Here is a 15,708-nt window from a genome sequence, read left to right as displayed (position 1 = left end):
CAGAGCCTCATCATCCCCTGATTCACAACACTGAATTCAGTTCTTCATAGCTGACATATGTACGTTCATAGGTACCTACCTACCTATTCAGGTCTAAGATAATATGTCGGAAATATGTAAGCGAGATTCACTACTCGTTTATCTAGACCAATATACACACCCGACATGTATATCGATCTCCTATTTCCATTCGTACTATTCTCCTGTCCTATCTACATCGTGTACCATATCGCATATGCACAGTACCCACACACCCACCCATTCGGAAAGGGGCGCTAAGATCGGTTAATATATCGACAGCTAGTTCCCACGCGTTCACGCTTCTAAGTCAATAGTTGCAGGTTCTTGTCTCACAGTAAGTCCGCTTTCACCAATCCCCCGAAAGCTCCGGGGATTCTGTTTAGGGGTGGACCAAGCAGAGTGAAGCTATTGGTTATGTATATTCTACCTAGTTATGCGTCCTTATGCTCGAGGGACCCGGATGTTCCGGATGAGAAAAGTCCATCCAATATGTACGCCCCCACCTATCTCTTAGACTTGCCTGTCTGCTTGTATGACCCCCATCTAATGTATCGGTTGGTCTCGCGAAATGCCTCACTATAATATCGTACATGAAAGATTGCTTTTGACATGATCGTAAAGATATTGAGTGGCGATTCGCGATGAAGTAGCCGTTGGACCGGACATCTACCCAGATAATTCTAGATTGTGCATGATATTGAGGGGCGTAAAAATATATTATCGATTACAACGATCACCTCCGCCGCCTGTCTATTTTTCGACAACGTATCATAATAGGAGCCTAGCAAACTAGTAGACATGGCGATGCGATGTAAACCTAATAAATGGTTATCTAAGGGTCCTCAGTAACGGCCGAGTTAAGATTTCGTATCATATAAAGTTACGCCCTTAAGGATGAATATGTACGTAATTAAAAGGCTTGCCAATCACACAATTCAGAAGTCAAAGTTCATATAGAATCAACCGAATCTTGATTCCTGCAGGTATCTAACTTCCGGCATAGTGGAAGTTAACGAAGAAAAAAGCCGCCTCCTCCATTTTTGTTTGCCCCCAACGCCTTTCGTGCTCTGAGTACTATACATTATGTACTCTACCACAGACTCAAATCTGTAAGCAGAATAGACCATACACTCCGTAAGTAAGGAGGTAGGTCGATGCTAGATCCCGAAGGAAAAAAACAGCATCAAAAACGGATAGACCGTATACCCTGATGTGAAAGTTCGTCAAACCTGAACTCGAGAACTCGAAAGAAGTCTGATATAGTGACATGCCAAGAAAGACGACCGCGGTCCTATCAATCTTAACGCAGAATACCTCCAACGCCGATCCATGCTACGTGATTCGTAAGGTGCTATGCATATCCCCGTACTGCAAGCACCGCGACTACTAAGCCGATTCAACAGGAAATGTGAATTTCTCTGAAGCACCAAGGAGAAACACAGAGGACATCGTGATCCAATAGTTGGAACGGGACAGCTTCAGTATTGCCATCCGTAGTCCGACCACTGCTACTGGTCAGAGGTAGGGGGAGGGAAGGCAAAGCCAGGAGGGAAAACTGGCATGCCGTTAGGGCCGGTTCCAATTCCAAAGGGGAATGACGGGATAGCTGGGCCATTGGTGACTCCGTTCCTGTCGTCCTGATGCTCCTCTTGTCGACCGTCTCGGTTTCGACGCCATCGAGTAAGGTCGCCCTCCTCCTCGCCACCCGGACCACGGCTAGACTTGGGACCGTGTCTTCCACCCTTGTCGGTCTGCATACGTCGACTAATTGCCTTCGACGAGACACCAGCGCCAATCTCGATATCTGGTTCTTCAACCACCAATCCCGTCTCGATGGAACGACCACCGCTACCGCCGAATTCAGCGGTTAACATCCACTTTCGGTCTGCCTCTGTCAGCTTGTTGATAGGAATGACGCTGATGCCCGTCTGATAGTCGCTACAATCTCTGGGACCAAAGCCGACACCCCATCGAGTCTATATATATGTTAGCACTGAGGAAGACAACGATGACTTTAGAGACTACTAACCCTGAAAGTGCTATTTTCCATGGCTTCCTTAGCAGTGACGGCATCCCGTCGAGTAATCATCTTGACAAACGCGTGGCGCTTGTCCTTGTTGACGATGCAAGTTTGCACCTGGCCATGACGATTAAAAGCGCTGCGTAACTCGCTCTCAGGGCAACTATAGGTGTTGGTTAGCAATTGCTATAAATACATATTAATATAGGAAGGATATAACTTACGTGACGCCTCCGACGAACAAAGTCCTGCTCAAAACTATAATTCATGTTAGTGGACATGAAATCGGAATGGATGTTCGGCCGGCTTACCCTTAATGTGACCCTGTGGGATGGTTCTGTCATACTCGACCCATTTGGTAGCCGGGGGCTGTGGGTATCCTTGATTAGGTGGGCTAGGACTACGGCCGCGGCGTCCGGGACTGCGCTGCCGATAGTCGGTGCCTCGAGCACGACGATCACGATCGTCCATACGTCCTAAGCCGGGAGAGTTACGACCATAGTTGCCATATTCACGATCAGCACGACCTCGAGGAGAGTCGCGCGTATCCCAATGACGGGGAGGCGAGCGCGACCTCGAACGGTTGCGATATCTAGGCGATCTAACTTGCTGAAATTCATGATCACGTGGATCAACCGGCTGAAAGGCGCCTTGACCCCACGAGCCAGCATACTGGGGCTGACCTACAGGGGGTGCTGCAGCTGAAGCGGCAGCAGTCGATGGGGGTAGAGCGACACTACTGCTCTGCATCCCGGCTATGATAGCTGGTATCTTATCAAAAGGCACACCTTGGTCCGCAAGAAGTTTGATTATCATGACCTGCTGCTGGAGACTGGGATCCATGCCAGAAACAGGTGCCGCAGAAGCACCTGTAGCTACGCCAGGAAAGCCGGGGACTAGATTACTGGCAGTCACCGGGGGCGTGGGGGTTGCCGCCTGGACTTGACCTGGTTGGGGGAATGGATACGGCATTCCTGGCAAATTTACAGCCTGCTGAGGTGTAGAGTAGGGGGCGGGCTGACCTTGTCCCAGAGGGAGAACCGGGGATCGAGTTGTACTTGTCTGCGCCGGCGCTACGTTATAAGCGCTGGTCGCAGCTTGCACATTGTTATTGACCGGTGCTGCGGTCACGTTCTGTCTAGCGATATTGGCCAGAGCCTCCATAATGGCATTTGGTGCTTCGGTAACGGCAGACTTGGTTTCCGGCAAACCTGGAAGTCCGGGACCCGGCGGGGGACTACCTGGCGGCGTCGTGGACTTAGCTACAGAGGCAAACAAGGGTCAGATACACGTCCTCAGAGACACTGCAGAAAGGAGGAAGAAGTGGGGGGATCTTCTTGCTTTATCATATTTCAGGGTTAGGGGGGGAAACCTGGGAGACCTACCTGCAGGAGTGAGCTTCTGCTTGAATGACTCGATCATATCTAGAGGGAATGTCTGGCCCTTTTCCCAGATATCAATGAGCTTCTTAATTTTCTCCTACACGGAATGATTAGGTAAGTACTTTCTTTTTTTCGATCAATGTTGCAAAAAATGTCTTAGTTAGGCCAGTAGTCGCGAGGGAACCAGGACGAAAATTGGCCTAATACTAGGAAATAGCACGACTAAATATCTGTGGCTTGTTCCAAAAGTACCACGCCTGATTTTTGACGATGCTGATGCTATCACCAAGAGACTACTACGACTGAACGGGCGACAAGTATATGATATAGCGTACCTTCTGTTCTCCGGGAGCAGTTTGAATAATGTCATTCATAAGGACAGGAAGCAATTCCGTTACTCTATGCACACCGGCAGCGTAGGTTCCATCGTTTGCAGAGCTATTGATAGGCTGACCCTGATGTTTAGCGTGCTCAACCCATTTGCGAGTTACGGAATCTACGACGTATAACACGCCTAACTTGTGCGTTGCTGGGGCCTTCTTGAAATGGGTATAGATCTTCTGGATGAGTACGGATTCAGACTGCGACATTGAATATTCGAGTTAGCGTTCATGGACTCGTCAAAATGCAAAGTCAAGACAAGAAAAGAATCGGTCTATGGACTTACCTCAATGTTGTCAACGCATAAACTTGTCAGTGTTGAAATACGAGAAGCGGTAACTCCGGGTGGCTTTAGGTTTTGCATGGCATTCAAGCCCGCCTCGAGCTCAGCTACAGGCGACGACATGATTGCTCTAGTGTTCTCTAGTGCTCTCTCGAACAGGCTGGGACGATGACAAGCACACAATGTACAGCGAGTTCAGGCTCGCAGCACCTGTGAAATGATATACGATAGAGTCGCGCGATTGTCACCCAAATACCAGGGAGTCTCTTGTTGTGGGTTTGGCTCTCGGGCGATTACTTGTATTCTTGCCGCAACCTAACGAGTTACAGCTGTGTCAAGAGGCAAATCTAGGTAGAGTCGAAGTGTGTCCTTTTTCTTTTCTTTTTTCCTAAATGCCTTCTTCAAAGTAGACCAGATTTTAGTTGGGCGAGTGATGAATGATGAAAATCTGCTTGCGAAAGTGAAGAATTTGATGCGACAATGCTTGGTACCATCAAGAAAAAAGTCCTTCTTGCACCTCTACTATGGCGCGTGGGAACAAGTTCCCGATACGGGTTGTACGGGTCGAAAATTAGAAATCCTGTGGCTAGACTGGAAATGTTATTGTAAGTGACAATGCCGAAGCAAAGTAGCAAATTTGCAAATGCGACTTGTATGCGGCAACTATTTGAAGATGTCGACGATATTTACAAATGCTGTAGTGGTGGTAAGTTAGAGGTTGATATGGGTGAGTTTACTTGCGGGAGAGAAGGGTTGGGTTGGATGAATTAAAAGGTTGGAAAGAGGAGATGGAACCGATGCGCATTTAGGTACTCGACCTTTTAGCTTGAGTTGGACGGCAAGATTTTTTTCAGTCGCGTGTTGCAGAGGTGGGGGTAGTTGAGTAACTGAGCTAGCACTCGCACCTGCCCAGCCACGGTGATCCACAGAACAATTGGTTTAACTCTGTATCCTCACACTCGTTCATCACCTCTCGCGCCTGCCTTATTAGCTTATTAGCCACTAACATAGGTACTTTTGTCGTCAAGTAGTTCTAATTCTTAAGCGTAAAAACTAGGTACCAAGTACCAAAGATTAATACTAATATTAAAAAGTTCAATATTTATAAAGGTGAAACTTTAACGCTCGACCAGGTTTAAAACTACCTAGGTACCTAGGTACATACATAGTTGAGAAATAACTTGACGATAACGAAAATTATATATGTAATTATAAACGTGATGTTTCGTTATCAATACGGTAGGTCCGTAAATGCCGTTTTGTTACGTGTTAAACTAATATTAAACCCAAGGCCCTTGCGACTCGCGGATAATACCCCCGAATTTCAGTTCCGGGCTTTAGCCGAAGAAGTTAAGGTCCTCGACCTGACCTAATTAACCCAGAGCCTCACCTCTTTTCATTTTAGAGGTAAAATAGACCTCTCGTCAGCCGCCACCATAGAAGCACGCGCCGAACCGTGGGCATGCAGGGAGTGGGTTTCTAGTATAAGACATGAGCTGCAAGCCTATCTAGCAGTTGAACCAGCAAGAGAGCAACGTGGAGAGGGACCGGGAGGCTCGGCTCTGAGGCTAGACTTGGGAAGTCTAAATACCTCCCAGTATCCCCTTATATGTCTTGATCCTACTTCTGCGCTTCATACATCTTCGCATACGTTATGTCATTCTCGATAAGCACTCCGCGGACAACCGAAATGCGGCCTGCTTCCCGGATTGTGGATAGTCGATAGGTAGACAAACTGGTCATTTCCGAGATCGACAGACTTGCAGCCATCGTATAGCCCTTAACCCCTGTTCTCGGCGCTTTCCTGGATCATTGGCTTGAGGGCAGATATCCAAAGAAGCAGTTCACGGCCTTGTGGCCCTTGGTAAAGTCTTCGAATGAGGTATGTTAATGTGTTTTATGGAAATGCTAGTATATCAAGATGGTTTACTGTCTAGGTACGAATACAAACAGCTTGCCTGTCTCTTGACTGAAGTATACTCCAATGAAAGATACGGCAAACCAGATATGACCGTTATTGATAAGTTTAAGTCACCATCTAATCATGTTAATCAATACTTAGATAGCCGTAGGGCTACTCTTGCTAGAAGCCCAGCGCATGGACTAGGTATTCAATTGCCTAGGTCAGTGAGAATCAAACTATCATGTCGCATATGTAACAACGATGGTCCCGAATCCTGGATAGCATACCCAGTTCGTGCGTATATTTGCGTCAAGGAGGAGATCGTGCGCATGGTCATCATTGTCTCAGATGCTACTAATAAGCTCTACAAGAAAGACTTGCCTATCGCGTTCTCCATTTTCACTTCGAGGCGTACACATACCCATCTAGCCAGTAGCATGGGAGGAAGTCCTATGAAATGTAGGCTTTCAAGTTGATGATGGCGAGAAATAGGGGTGCCACGCTGAAACCCATAGACTCGATGATTGATGATGTAGCGCTCAGAGCAAGCACATTCAGATATCATTTTGAGCTCGGTCATCCCAATTTCCCGTCGACGTTCCAATACAGGGCCATCATACGATATAGATGAAACACAACCAGCCTCTCTTCGTCAATGTGCTTCGTGAAGAATAACCGGAGTGTCGTCCTCGTCGTCGAGAACCATCGGGAAACGCCGCCAAACAATTGTTTAGGGGCCGGCGGACGACCGAGGCGGCCACGTAGTCGCAACCCGCGCACTGACGGCCAGGCACTCGATTAAGTCGGGTTCCTACTGGAAGGTAACAGTAAAAACAAGACTCATGGTGCCTTCGTGTAGGCGCCTTCGTATAGGCAGGTTATCCGGGGTCCGGGTTCCCGGGTTTCCGGGTCCCGGCTAATGTATTGTGATACCACGATACTCTTCTGGTAGGAGACAGTTACCTAGGACTCCGGCCTCATGTGTCATCGGCGCTGTTACTCTGTGATGGGTCATCCCATCTATTGAAACATACTTAAACAGTTTGTCCATACCCTTTCAAAAACAATTCTTCAGCACAAATTTTTTGTAAAGGACAGTCAATATGGGATTCAGAGTCATCATCGTCGGGGGCAGTGTGTCGGGCCTATCTTTGGCCAACATGCTCGAGAAATTCGGTATAGAATACCTTATTCTCGAGGCACACCCCAACATCGCACCCCAACTCGGCGCTAGTATGGGGCTCCTTCCCAGTAGCCTCCGTATCCTCGATCAGATCGGCTGCTATGACCGTATCCGGGAAATGTCTGGGGACTGCTATTACCAACCCAACTTTCGCCTTTCCAATGGCCGGATATTAAGTGAAGAAAAGACCATGACCTTCTCTGAGCAGTTGGAGCACAAGTACACCCACCTTCCCCTCCCCCCCCTTTACCTAGGTCCTAGGAGTCACCTCTCGAGCTAAGATATGCTGACCAGGGTATTGCAGAACCGGCTATCCTCAGGTTTTTATTGATCGACAGATGCTCTTGCAGGTTCTCTTCGACAAACTCAAGTCAAAAGATAGAATCTTGACGAGTAAACGTGTGGTTCGCGTGGATAGTGTTGAGAATTGCGTACATGTTCAGACCGAAGATGGCACTACTTACACGGGTGATATCGTTGTTGGCGCCGATGGAGTTCGTAGTGTGGTCAGAAAGGAGATGTGGCGAAACGCCCTCGAATCTGGTTCCAAGCTATTTCAGCCAGACGAAGACCAAGGTTCGCAGCCACGGATTTTGACTACTTTCCTATGGTGAGCTAACTAGTCCGCTAATATTCTTTCTACAGGGCTTGTAGCAGATTCAAAGTGCATCTTCGGCATATCTAAACGGCCCAAAACACTTCCTAGTACAGATTTTCAAATCGGCGCATTCTTCCGTGGTTGGAATTACCTGGTTCTCTCAGCTCCAGGAAACCGGCTCTATTGGTTTCTATTCCAGGACATGGAGAAGGCCACTGGCAGTAGTATCCCCAGATTCACGAAGGACGATGAGACCACTCTCGCAGAGCAACATTTCAACGATCCAGTCACCGCCACTACGACATTTGGGGATATTTACAATCATCGTTTGCATACCGCACTCGTTGCTCCCGAGGAGCACGTTTTTGCGCGATGGCATTTCCGGAGAATCATTACCGTTGGCGATGCTGCACACAAGGTACCTCTAAGCTCCCAAGCCTCAGCTCAGAGCATGAAGCTAACTTATAGTAAAGGTTCACCCCAACAGCGCTCAGGGGGGCAACGGCGCAATCGAGACCTCGGCAGTTCTCTTAAACAGTATCTTGCAACAACTGGATCAAAGTTCGAAACCATCAGAAGAGGAGGTTGAGGCAACCTTCGCCGAGGTTCAAACTAACCGTTTCGACCGCGCCACAAATGCTCTCGAGCAGGGTCGTACAATATCATCCCTCTTTATGAGGGATTCGCTTGCTTCCAGGCTATTCGTTTGCTATATATACCCCTGGTTTGGCGAGCGCATAATGATGCGGCTTGCCTTTAACCATGCCAAGACCGGCCCCGTCATCGAGCGACTACCTCTTCCCAACCGACGCGGCGTCATTCTCCCACACAGCGGTACTGTAACGAAACCTAGCCGTATCAGGGTTCGTTGGGGCTTCGGAGCATTCGGAGCGGCCATTGTTTCGGTGTTTCTCTACCTCAATAGAAGTTCGGGTTGGTCGGATTCTCTTGTCTCGTTGCTTAAAACGCAACTCGGGTCGTCTTGAAACAACAATGAAGATGTAACTATTCGTAGACTTGTTTTTTTTATTAGGTTGAATTAGTTAGAGCAGGTTAGCTAGGTTATGTTTTCCCTTGCGTTAGTATCTTTCCCCGAACAACCCAGAGATAAATGAAATATAAATTTCCCTGAAATCCGTTTGAATATATGTTAATAGTGTCATTCACGCTATGGGCTGTCCATGACAAGACATCTGCTCTATACCGATAACCTTCAAAATCCTTGCGCCGAATAACTTCGAATATCCTTAGGTCGTCGTCGTCGTCGTCATTACTGAGGTAATTATACAGCTGTGGACGATATTGAGGTCTTAATGCATTTAAATTTTGTCTGTGTCGTGTTGCTAAGTTTCATTCGGGAAGCTTGGGCTAGAGGTTTGGAATGACTCCATCAGAGCCTGGTTATTATAAAACCATTCTTCTAATTGTGCCCCATGCCCTACAATCATCATTGGATTCGTCATAATTGGCCCGGCCTGTGCCTCGGTTGTTCTCATACCTTCACTACCTGAGACAAAGTTGTTGTCAAGATTGTGGGTGAACCCCTGGTTGTGTTGCTCAATGCCACTGCTCTGCCCTGTGGATGACATGCCTAACATCTCGAGATACATGTCCATTTGTTCGGTGGCTTTCGGTTGACCGTCGTACGAAGCAGAGAGTTCGACATAGCGAATAGCGACCCTCTGTAGGACCTCAAAGAGGCGATGCAACTTATCTGCGGCATCAGAAGCCGCGGCAGCGGGTTGGATAGAAGTAACAAAAGCACCGAGTCGGTCGAGGTCCGCTTTGTCTTGGGTTTCGATTACTTGACAGAAAATAACAATGAAGGGGATGAACGGCACGAAGAGGAGGGTCCTATTTCGTCAATATTCCAAAGTTCAAAGATGAGTCGACCTAGTACTACGTACCAATGAACGTATGTGGGGAGAAAGTCTTTACTGCTCCTCTCCATAATCGCCTGGCAATCTTGGTGCCTGTCGAGGGTGGCTCTGGCGGCCGCAACACAGTTGGGACTGAATGTTGTTAGAGCTCCAGCTTGTTGCGGAGCCGCCCGATAGACCAGAGTAAGTAGTGACAGCCGAAGAATATCGTCGGAGGTGGCAAAGAAATTCACTAGATCCTGGCCTGCGTTGTCTTTTGAGATTTGTATCCATTTTTTCTAAAAGATCTGCAAGTCAGACAAATCAGACGGATAGAAATTTCAATCGCTTCTCTACCTACGTGAGTTTCTTGTGTAGCCTGTTCCAACGTTTGTAGATTGTTTACTAGAAGCTGAGCCCGAGATTGTCTGACGTCGTCGGGCTGAGCAACAGCATCGGGACTGTATAGCAGCTCATAGATGTTCCCTTGGCAACGCGCAGCCTCGACCCAGAGCACGAAATAAGCTACAGCTGGCTCTTTGTGCGGATCGCTAATTGAAGGTCGATGTGTTGTAATATCCCAATCCGGGATGGTGGACGCTCGACCGAGTCGAAGAGATAGACTCTTGTCGAGGAAGTAGTTAGTCCAAAACAAAAACTTCTTAAACTTCGCATTATCGCTATTATCTATGTCGGGCATTCTATGATAACCTAACGTCTGGCATAACTCCGATGCCTTACTTGAAAGTGCCCAGGCGAGGTAGGGTTTCGAGAGCTCGATTGCATGCCAAGCCTATAAGCAAGTTAACGTCAGTGCTGGGTATGAGTCGGCGTCCACGTACACCGAATAGGAGAGCTGTTATAGCGTTCGTTGTTGCCGGCAGATGCAATGGCAAACCGTCAAGTGCTGTTTCAAGGTTCGCGCGACACGTGTAAGCATCGTTAAGATACACCTCCTTTTCTTCCGCAGAGGTATGATAACTATAGTCAGAGAAGAGGGAATAAAGGCCAGCGTTGACGATAATAAAGTCCATCTCGGAGAAGCTATCGGAAAAATAGACCTGGAGGCAAACGTCCGAGAAATGCTGCATAGATATAAATTCATATATAAGGCCCGTTCCTGCTAGGCGTTGACCTTTGACATTATCAGTTTCCCACACTAGAAATAGGTAATGAGGTGACCTGATCACTCACTTCTTGCAATGCGAATCAACTCAACTGCCTTTTCGATAGGAGGCAACTCATACCCTGATGGGCGTCGACGTTGGACCGACCGGGCGTGAGGATATGTCATTTCATTCGCAACTGTCTGCTCTCTCAGACTGCCAACAACATGGGAGAGTGCGTCCAAGGTGTCCGTCATCTCTGGTCTGGAGCTTTGGAGGAGATTGGTGCTCGCAACTTGATGCATGAAGTCGCTAGCAAATGCGGAGTGGGCTGTTAAAGAGGATTTCCCCTCAACGCCCATCAAGGCCGAAGACGGTGGCTGGGTGGCGAAGCTCGACGGGCTTGACACGGACGAGGACACGGTCGATACCCGGGCTCCAGCCGATGTCCTCAAGGGCATAGAAGTTACACTGAGTTGTCTGTCGGTTTTGATATCTTGTAAAAGCTCGAGGACTTCCCCAAGACGGCGGTCAAGTTGATCAAGCTTTTTCTCACTAAATACCGTACATTGTTACAACTACCTGAGCACCGAGCAAAGGGAATAAAGGATATGAGAACATACTACTGTGGAGTCACGAGGATTCGTGTACGTTTCTCCCTAGGCTTCTTATTGACAAGTGTGCAATCGATTTTGGCGCTCACGCAGTTAGAGCAGGGATACTGCCTATCACAACGAATCTATAAACACACCTTGTAAGCAATGGATACCCGAGGCAAGACATCGTCTTGGGGGTAAAAGGGGCTGTCTGTGTACCTTACGGACACGACAGGAATCGCACTAGGAACGGGTTAGTTTGATATGTGAGATCTGACGACCCGACAGGATACTGACAGCTGGTCGAATGTAGGTGTTGGGACTTGGCGACGAAGGCCCTGGCCCGTCGTCGCAGCTCGCAGTAGTATCCATGGTAAGATAGACAGCCGACAGAATAATGGCGCGGAGGTGGGTGGGTGAGAGCCCGACAACGCGAGAAAAAATGAAGTCAGTCCAGATGAATGCGATTTGAGTTAATAGGTCAATGAGAGCCAGCTCGGACCCCGGAGACCCGGGTGCCGAGCCGCCCCTGACTTTTGTCAAAATGACGGCAGCCCGGCTTGGCAAAAGACGCTCGGACCGCCTTTATAAGGTTTCCCCGGCGGACAAGCTTCAACATATAATTGTTTCCATATGTTTTCATTCATCTTGCCAATGTCCTATATATATGCTACCTACTCACCCTCAAAATTTGACGTGGATCCATGCTTTGAACGCGCGTACGTGTTAGATTTCTATGGTAGGGCCAAGCAATGGCGATCGTATTTTGACATCATGGTCATCCTCGCTATCTACATACATCGAGGTCGTCGAATATTCCAGCTATATTCTCCTCAAAGAGCTTGTCGAAGCGAGCCAGAATCTAGAAAGGAACCTCCTAAGATCCGCACATTTCGTCAAGTTTGATTACTATTATGCGTATAGTAGCAGTCACAATGCAAACAAGGCAAACAGAAGGGGAGAGTGCTGAGCCATCTAGACTCATGCCACCATCGCGGCTGATTGGTTGATATAGACGGCTGTTACCGAAACGGAAAAAGAAGTCGAAACGGTAGCGAATGTATACATAACTGCTAGATTGCGGCTAAGCTTCTTTTAGCTATTTCAAGCAATTCCCTATTAATAGGTATGTATGGACAGAATACCTATGATAATCTGATATATTTACAGTTAATATGGATCATAGAATATCATCACAGTACCTTTGATACAGATATATTTTCATACATACTATATCCAATTACCATACAACCCTTTAAAAAGCTAATAAGGTTGATACTATCGACGAGCCAGCAGATGACCTTCCAAGCTTTGCAATATATGGTTGGGCGCTTAGCTACCACAATCACTACCATACCATACCTACAATTCGCATCACCAACACTTGATATCTCTCCTAGGAATCACATCTCAACCCATTATATTTGAATATCTACGCAAATAATCAAATCAGAAAAACTTGATATATCGAATTGTAAAGAAACAAAACCCCGGATACTATATCACCGAACTAAATACTCCGCAGTTTAAGGGTATCTACCTACTTCCAATTACTTATATTATGTTAGGCATGATCTCGTGCAACTACGAAGCTAAGTTGACGTCAACCCTTAAAAAATCAAGCTGCATGTAAAATGGGGGGGGGAAGCTCTTGAGGTCTGGGATCTTGCTGTGACTGGTCGGAAAAGAGGCAATTGCGACGGTTTTATGCGCGGATATGCGGAGACTAAATATCCGCAAAAGCTCATTTCATTGGTCGAGCTTTCTACCTGATGTGGTGTTTTTTGGTGAGGCTTCGGTCCCAATTGGCAATGGCCAAAAAAGAGAAATAAGAAAAAAAACAGTTGAAAGGATGCGGTGCGATGTAGGCCGACGTAGGCAGGTACGAGACATGAAGTATCTCCGTATACTGTCATTTTAGTTGCCGGGACCACTAAATTTTTCATCGGCTTCCCCATCCAACCGAAGCTGCCCCTAGTCCGTCGCTCGTCAATTTACCTTGGTAAGGACGACCCTAGGTACTATGTAGTTTTCGCTCTTGAGGCATTTCATCACTTCTTTTTTTTAACCTTTTTTTAGAAGAATTGTCACATCTTCTAACTTCTTCCCATCACCACCACCACCACTCAGTTCTTCTCTACTGTACCTCGCGCAATGGCTGCCTCTCTTCGTTTGAGCACATCCGCTCTCCGAACTACCTTAAGGGCTCCTACTTTCACAGCCCGCACCACAGCTTTCAACGCTGTGCGATGCTACTCTTCTTCCAAGAGCCAGGTCAGCAAAATTTCTAAAAATTTCCGTACATTTCTGCGACATCCCAAACTTACCAATTGGCCTAGACTCTGAAGGAACGCTTTGCCGAGCTGCTTCCTGAGAAGATTGAGGAGATCAAGGCCCTACGAAAGTAAGTATATCGGCGTGCCCCTCACTTGATTTTCACGGGATTCACGGCTCACGATACGGCGCATAGAGAGCATGGCTCCAAAGTCGTAGACAAGGTCACCCTTGACCAGGTGTACGGTGGTGCACGAGGAATCAAGGCTCTAGTATGGGAAGGTTCAGTTCTCGACTCCGAGGAGGGTATCCGCTTTCGCGGCAAGACGATCCCGGAGTGCCAGGAGATTCTCCCCGCAGCTCCCGGTGGCAAGGAACCTCTGCCAGAAGGTATGCGCTCAGCTTGTAATCAAAATAACACGTACTAACTTTTTCTCCGTAGGTCTCTTCTGGCTTCTTCTAACTGGCGAGGTCCCGACCGAGCAACAGGTTCGTGACCTATCTGCTGAATGGGCTGCCCGATCCGATATCCCCAAGTTCGTTGAGGAGCTGATCGACCGCTGCCCTACCGACCTACACCCGATGGCCCAATTCTCGCTCGCTGTCACTGCTCTTGAGCACACTTCGTCATTTGCCAAGGCCTACGCCAAGGGTATCAACAAGAAGGAATACTGGGGATACACATTCGAAGATTCTATGGACCTGATTGCTAAGCTGCCCACCATCGCTGCTCGCATCTACCAGAACGTTTTCAAGGGCGGCAAGGTTGCGGCTGTCCAGGGCGACAAGGACTACAGTTTCAACTTTGCCAACCAGCTCGGCTTTGGTGAGAACAAGGACTTCATCGAGCTCCTACGATTGTACTTGACTATCCACACCGACCACGAGGGTGGCAACGTCAGCGCGCACACGACCCACCTTGTCGGCAGTGCTCTCAGCTCCCCCTTCCTGTCACTGGCCGCTGGTCTAAATGGTCTCGCTGGTCCTCTACACGGTCTTGCCAACCAGGAAGTCCTGAACTGGCTCACTGAGATGAAGAAGACCGTTGGCGACGATCTCAGCGACGAGAAGATCACCGAATACCTGTGGTCTACGCTGAACTCCGGCAGGGTTGTCCCCGGTTACGGCCACGCTGTTCTCCGCAAGACGGACCCCCGATACACCGCCCAGCGCACGTTCGCCCTGGAGAAGATGCCCAACGACCCCATGTTCCAGCTTGTCAGCCAAGTTTACAAGATCGCCCCCAAGGTTCTAACCGAGCACGGAAAGACCAAGAACCCGTTCCCCAACGTTGATGCCCACTCTGGTGTCCTCCTTCAGTACTACGGCCTCACAGAAGCTAACTACTACACTGTCCTCTTCGGTGTCTCGCGTGCCATTGGTGTCCTACCCCAACTGATTATCGACCGTGCGGTCGGCGCGCCGATCGAGCGACCCAAGAGTTTCTCTACTGCTAAGTGGGCCGAAATTGTTAAGAAGCTATGAGGAAACGAGAAGGATTGCATTTTTCCTTTGGTCTGAAAGAGCATGTTTCACAAACGGAAATAGAACGGTCTACTGAGGGCTCAGTGGTGTATCAAATGAGGGGAGTTGAATTAGAGATGCTCCTAATGATACCAAAAGCTGTGCTTGTACAATAATGCGTCATGATTACTTTTTGTATAGGTAGCTGCTATTCAAAGTTAACTACATGCAACACTCTCCGCTTACTATCTTCAATTGATAATTACCAAGTTAATTTTATTTTAGGGTCGGGCACCGACGAAACACCTACTATTACCTACCTAGGCTGCTAGGTACCTTGCTTCGTAGACTTTCAATGTTATCAAATATGTGGCGTTCCGGTAATTGATATCGATATTGATTGCGCATGAGTATTGGATGCGTAAAGTAGACGGTCTAAGGGTCTGAAGTAATAGTAAGGAAAGATTGGGGAAAGTCCGGTCCGGTTGTTGAGCATAAAACCTGCCCTAGCAAATTCGATTGATGGGGGGAAGCCGCAAAAATATCGGGCGGAGTATCTAGGGGGATCCTTACTTCTGAGCTTGGCAATTGTTGAGAAGGTAAGATCCAACAACTTCGAACCGATCTGTACGTAACTT

General features: G+C 47.9%; 4 protein-coding genes across 4 annotated transcripts; 2 read left to right on the top strand and 2 right to left on the bottom strand.

Moving 5' to 3' along the window:
* Positions 1-944: 944 nt before the first annotated feature.
* Positions 945-4,938, bottom strand: GGS22DRAFT_169367 (uncharacterized protein). The gene is made up of 7 exons (XM_047962311.1): positions 4,091-4,938; positions 3,759-4,004; positions 3,427-3,520; positions 2,353-3,303; positions 2,266-2,299; positions 2,051-2,204; positions 945-1,997 (listed from the first exon to the last, which is right to left on the bottom strand). Exons 1-7 carry the CDS (start codon positions 4,208-4,210, stop codon positions 1,530-1,532), a joined length of 2,067 nt encoding a protein of 688 aa, XP_047816259.1. The 5' UTR covers positions 4,211-4,938; the 3' UTR covers positions 945-1,529.
* A 1,842-nt stretch (positions 4,939-6,780) lies between these two features.
* Positions 6,781-8,936, top strand: GGS22DRAFT_43895 (uncharacterized protein). Its single transcript, XM_047967090.1, has 4 exons — positions 6,781-7,392; positions 7,478-7,749; positions 7,819-8,189; positions 8,245-8,936. The coding sequence occupies exons 1-4, from the start codon at positions 7,094-7,096 to the stop codon at positions 8,755-8,757; spliced, it is 1,455 nt and encodes a 484-aa protein (XP_047816258.1). The 5' UTR covers positions 6,781-7,093; the 3' UTR covers positions 8,758-8,936.
* On the bottom strand, positions 8,738-11,898 carry GGS22DRAFT_43903 (uncharacterized protein). The gene is made up of 8 exons (XM_047967091.1): positions 11,630-11,898; positions 11,552-11,575; positions 11,360-11,475; positions 10,825-11,291; positions 10,473-10,765; positions 9,992-10,423; positions 9,679-9,929; positions 8,738-9,625 (listed from the first exon to the last, which is right to left on the bottom strand). Exons 1-8 carry the CDS (start codon positions 11,702-11,704, stop codon positions 9,115-9,117), a joined length of 2,169 nt encoding a protein of 722 aa, XP_047816257.1. The 5' UTR covers positions 11,705-11,898; the 3' UTR covers positions 8,738-9,114.
* A 1,267-nt stretch (positions 11,899-13,165) lies between these two features.
* On the top strand, positions 13,166-15,659 carry GGS22DRAFT_169358 (citrate synthase-like protein). Its single transcript, XM_047962310.1, has 4 exons — positions 13,166-13,606; positions 13,672-13,736; positions 13,803-13,996; positions 14,049-15,659. The coding sequence occupies exons 1-4, from the start codon at positions 13,487-13,489 to the stop codon at positions 15,089-15,091; spliced, it is 1,422 nt and encodes a 473-aa protein (XP_047816256.1). The 5' UTR covers positions 13,166-13,486; the 3' UTR covers positions 15,092-15,659.
* The last annotated feature ends 49 nt before the right edge of the window (positions 15,660-15,708 follow it).

The sequence above is a fragment of the Annulohypoxylon maeteangense genome, assembly GCF_022496945.1.
Source record: "Annulohypoxylon maeteangense strain CBS 123835 unplaced genomic scaffold GGS22scaffold_15, whole genome shotgun sequence".
Taxonomy (NCBI): domain Eukaryota; kingdom Fungi; phylum Ascomycota; class Sordariomycetes; order Xylariales; family Hypoxylaceae; genus Annulohypoxylon; species Annulohypoxylon maeteangense.
This window is presented reverse-complemented; position numbering and strand designations above follow the sequence as displayed.